The following is a 4,905-nucleotide window of genomic DNA, read 5'->3' on the forward strand; positions in this document are numbered from 1 at the left end:
AGCGCATGCGCGGAGTGCCGTCGCCACGCCCCCTCCCCCGGGGCGGGGAGTAGCGTAGAGGGACGGCGGCCATTGGCGCGCCGGGCAGAGAGGGCGTGGCCACACCAGACGCCCCGCGGGGAGGGGCAGGGAGCATCCAATCGCGCAGCGCCCCCTAGCGGCGGGAGGAGGGCGCCGAGCCCCAGGCTGAAACCCACCGATTTATTCACCGAAGGCAGCTTATTTCAGTGTTACGGTTTATTTAAGTGTTACAGCTTATTGAAGTGATGCGAAGACACCCGGAGGGACGGTCCCGTATACAGCACGCTGGGAAGGTCAGAGAAAGGTGCAGCACACAGCTACAAGGTCTCTGCACTTGTCTCTGGTCTCACAAATAAACTGTTAAATAAATTATTTTAAATAGAAGACGGGGGAAGACTTCCCTAGGACCTGTCTACCGTGAGGAGTACCCGTGCGTACAGAATCAGCGTGTTCCACGCTGTCTGCTCTCAGGGGATCGGCCACAGCCCATGATGGTGCAGCGTTTCCACATTGAGTGCTGGTAGAAGAGGCACTTGGAACCCAACGAGCAGCAAAAGCTCTTTAATGGGTTTAGTTAAACCAAATTTCTAATAGTTTAGAATGTTAAATAATGTGATAATTACTCCTAGTATTTAAAAGTATCTTACAACAGATACAGTCCTTTATTACAACCCCTAGATGCTAAGACAGAAGGTCCAAGGTTGCCCCTTGACACGTGAATGACAAAGGGGAGACTTTTGATTTCAGTCTTAACATTTGTAGCGAGGAGAGAGAAAGGAAGAAGGGTCAAGCCCGACCTGGAGAAGTGCTCTAACTGGAAAAGCTGTGGTTTATCCTCTGCTGGGAGTTTATGGCAACACACTCTCAAGGCAGAAGTTATCAGATGCTGTTCTGAGCTGGTGCCAAAGACCGCAGCTCTCTGCGAGAAGGCAAGTGTTGCAGCCGCTACTTCTCCCTCGGCCCACCCATGTCCTCCCTTCTCTAAGGCAAGTGGCTAACACCTTCAAGGTTGAATATAGTCTTCTTGGTTTTTTCATTTCTTTATAGATTCTGATGGATTATGCATTTCCTCTCAAGCACTGAGTCTGGAAGGAGCACTGAAGATCAGAGGCAGCAGAACAGAGGGGAAACACGGCCAATGCCGGATCCTTGCTTTCTTCTTAATCCAAGGAGAAACGCGATTCAGTATCACAGTCTGCAAGATGCCTGGGACACTTTGGAATTGGTTCGTCTGTTGAGAGCATTGCAAATAAACGTGCCCGTGTCCATCAGCTTCTGCAGATCTACACCCTTCACGGGAAAAAAGATACGACATGCCTTGGTACTGGTTCTGCCACATAAAGCTGTCCACTAACAACTGGCATCACTGGGAGAGACTAGGAGGCGGTGAGGGAGCCTTTAAAGGTACATTAACGAGGCCCTCAGTGCCTGCTGCTCACTAGTGTGATTCTGAGAGCAAGTGCCAAATTGCAGAGCACTGAAAAAGGGAGAGAAGGAAATGCTCCCGGTGGGTGGGGGTGGGATTAGTGTGGCAAGACAAGGCCCCCAGGCACAGCCTGGCTGACCCAGAGTGATCCTCCAGCTGTACCCACTATGCTCAGGCTCCCCGGGCCAAATTTTGAACTCCTGCTGAAACCCAAACAGAGCCATTGTGCGGGAGGCTCAGGTGCTCCAGGCAAAAGCTGCTTGCGCTTACCGTGTGGATTCCCAGGCCATTCAGCATGTACACCAAGTCCTCTGTAGCAACATTTCCTGATGCTCCTTGGGCGTAGGGGCAGCCTCCAAGGCCAGCGACAGAAGCATCAACCACACTCACACCCATCTGCAAACAAAACCACTATCAGTAAACTCCTCTTAAAGGACAAACTGTGGTCCTGTTCCTCAAATCTATGGTTCACAAGCAAGCACAAAAAAAAACTCAAGGAAAGCAAGAACCTTACCTGAAGTGCTACCAAGATGTTGGCAAGAGCTTGCCCGTAGGTATCATGGCAGTGAACAGCAAGGGCCCCAACTGGCACCTCTTTCATGACTGCTGTCAGCATCTCCTTCATGCTCCCTGGGGTCCCAATACCAATGGTGTCACCCAGGGAAATCTCGTAGCATCCCATTGAGTACATCTTCTTTGAGACCTGTCCAAAACCCAAGATGCTTACTGAAAAGGCAGCTTTGCCATTCCCTTCCCCAGAGCTGGAGACCTGCTGTACAGAGGAATCAGTGTATGCTTCCCTGGAGCACAACAGCCATGGGGACAACAGCCAGGAGACTCTTCTCTGAGATCAAAAGTCTCCAGGTCCCCACACCTCCCTGAATTCCCCTGTCCATTGCAGCTAGACTCAGTCTTCCCTCCCCCCTAGGGTGGCAGCTAGCTGTAACCTTCCCCGGTCTTCCCTGTGTCTTTGGTTAAACGGTTTGACACATCCTCCAGCCCCCAGTGCCCAATTCACATCCACAAAAGGGAGACAAAAACGTCTCAGAAATTCTGGTTATATTTATGATGAACTCACCTCTGCAACTTTAGCTGTAGAAATCTTCCCTTCATAGGGACATCCGAGGACACAGGACACGTATCTATGATTAAAATAATACGTACTTTTAGCTAGAGAACTAAAGCAAGATCATGGCCAAATTAGTCAGGACTTGTGCTGCATCTTGCATGCTCTATACAATGGAAGAATTAATTTCATATTCTAAAAATCAGTCATGTGGACAAAGCTTATGTAATTAACTACTCAACAATTACTTCTTCCATGGACATGAAAAATTTGCCAAGACGAGAGTACACAGGACTGCTACGTTTGTGGATCTACGCAATTCCATGTGGAATGTCTGCCAAGAAGCTAGTATTATTTTGGACCATTTGGTAAGGCTGAAGACAGAATAATTACACAAAGGGCGAATCCAAATGGAAGAGTGTAAACTGTCATGAGTGCTGCAGGCTTTGCACCAAGCCAGCATCTGAAACTCTGTTAGTGTGGTGGTGTTTCCAAATTAATGCTTCTCAATGCACTGAGCTCACAACTGCTTGCTACCGTCCAGGTAGAGAGACACCCCCCAAAAAAAGGTAATGTTTAAAAGAAATCCCACTCCCCAGCACTGTACGGCCTGGACTCCAAAGAGATAAACTCAAGCAGTCACACCTCTCCACATGACCTGCTCGATGCAAAGTTCGCAGCAGGAACTTCTTACCCCCGGACAGGAATGCTGGCTGCTCTCGCTGCGGTCATCACTTCACTGAATCTCTCCAAACTCTCATCTATGGAACAGTTGATGTTCTTCTTAGTGAAAAGCTCAGATGCTGCTCCAAAGATCGCCACTTCTTTGGCCCCTGCTGCCACCTGCCAACAGAAAGCATAAATTAAAGCAAGCTGATTTCTCTTGCAAGGGAAATGACAAGCACAACCATGAGTACAGTTCTCTTATTTTGTAAAAAATATTTTTTCCCCAATTTTTCCCCAAATAACCCCATTCTTTTCTCAGTTCATTCTACAGCAAAAGCATGATGACACATGCAAGTTTGTCTTCAAACAAAGTGTAAAGTTACAGATGCAGCAGTAAAGCTACATCAGCTGGATGTAGTCAGGAGAGCTGTGGGACATGCAGGTAAGACTGAAAGCATCACTGTCAAAATAGATTACTTTTTTTTTTTTAATAATAGAAAATGTATCAAGGTGTTTTCTATTACAAACAAGAGGTTTCTCTTTCCCCAACAAAACGATCCCTTGAAAAGGAACTACAAGATGAGACTGCTGCCTGCCAGAATGAAGTTGCATTTCCCACCCTTAATCACTATTTAAATGTTCCTTCGTAGGCAACTCTGCACATGAGGCACCGTGAACATTCAGACGCTGCCATCTCTTACCGCTGCCTGAAATCCTTTCAGATTAGGGGTCAGCACAGGATAACTTATACCAGGCAACTTATTAATTCCTCGCATGACTTCAGCATGGTCAGCCATCTGCAAAGTAAACACGGAAAGGTTTCTAAGGGTGACAACAACCACTTCTGCAAATTCTAAAATTATTTTTAAAATTCCTTTTTATAATGGGAACAGAAATATTTAGGAATAAGAGAAATGGGCCTCTCAAGAGCAAACAGCATTGTGCCCTGCAAAGGATCATAGTTCAGTCACCCAGCCAAGCCAACACCAACACGTGCACAACCAGCTGTTTGTATTTGAGCTGCACATTTGCTCTTTTACCAGGTCCAAAGGGAATGCCTGGGATGTTGCAAGCTCTTTTATTTGGCTTTGCTGCTTCTTGCCCAGTTACAAGCCACAGTAACAAGGATTTCGGAGCCAGCAGAATCTTTTCACTGGATTACTATCTATTATTAGGCATTTTTATAACATACAATTGTAAATCCCATTTGAATACTGACCTGAGGAACCCATTTGGGGGAAACAAAGCTGGTGGCCTCTATAACTGGAAGCCCTGTCTCTGACAGCATATTGATTAAGTTGATCTTCACTGGTGTTGGTACAACGTTCTAAGAAAAAGAAAAGAAAAACGACCTGACGTTATTATTTCCACAAGAAACTTTTCCACCACTGCAAACCACCACCCCTCAGCTTTCAACATCAAAAAGCGGTGTTTAAAAAAAAAACAAACAACAAACCCACGACCCTGTCAGCGGGGCACAACGGCACCTCACGGGTATCTGGTTAGAGAAACCCCCCTCAGAGAGGGACCGGGAAGGGCTGAGGAGCTCCCAGGCCCGCCCGTACCTTCTCGTTCTGCAGCCCGTCGCGCGGCCCCACCTCCACCACCTTCACACGCTTCGGGAAGGCTCCGGCCGCCGCCGCGGCGCTGACCTGGGGACAGAGGGAGAACGTCAGCCGAGCCCCCCAGCCCCGGCCCCGAGCCCCCCGGCCCCGCTCACCGGCCG

General features: G+C 48.1%; 1 protein-coding gene across 1 annotated transcript in view; it reads right to left on the bottom strand.

Moving 5' to 3' along the window:
* Positions 1-245: 245 nt before the first annotated feature.
* The window catches only part of HMGCL (3-hydroxymethyl-3-methylglutaryl-CoA lyase), a 4,937-nt gene continuing 277 nt past the window's right edge, over positions 246-4,905 (bottom strand). Inside the window, exons 2-9 of the mRNA XM_010576087.1 lie at positions 4,745-4,831; positions 4,399-4,506; positions 3,881-3,976; positions 3,208-3,356; positions 2,526-2,589; positions 1,962-2,150; positions 1,718-1,843; positions 246-1,311 (exon numbers count right to left, since the gene is read on the bottom strand). Of these exons, the coding sequence (XP_010574389.1) occupies positions 1,210-1,311; positions 1,718-1,843; positions 1,962-2,150; positions 2,526-2,589; positions 3,208-3,356; positions 3,881-3,976; positions 4,399-4,506; positions 4,745-4,831 (921 nt within the window). The 3' untranslated portion in view covers positions 246-1,209. The remainder of the gene's footprint in view (positions 1,312-1,717; positions 1,844-1,961; positions 2,151-2,525; positions 2,590-3,207; positions 3,357-3,880; positions 3,977-4,398; positions 4,507-4,744; positions 4,832-4,905) is intronic.

The sequence above is a fragment of the Haliaeetus leucocephalus genome, unplaced genomic scaffold, assembly GCF_000737465.1.
Source record: "Haliaeetus leucocephalus isolate CR32 unplaced genomic scaffold, Haliaeetus_leucocephalus-4.0 Scaffold517, whole genome shotgun sequence".
Lineage (NCBI taxonomy): Eukaryota > Metazoa > Chordata > Aves > Accipitriformes > Accipitridae > Haliaeetus > Haliaeetus leucocephalus.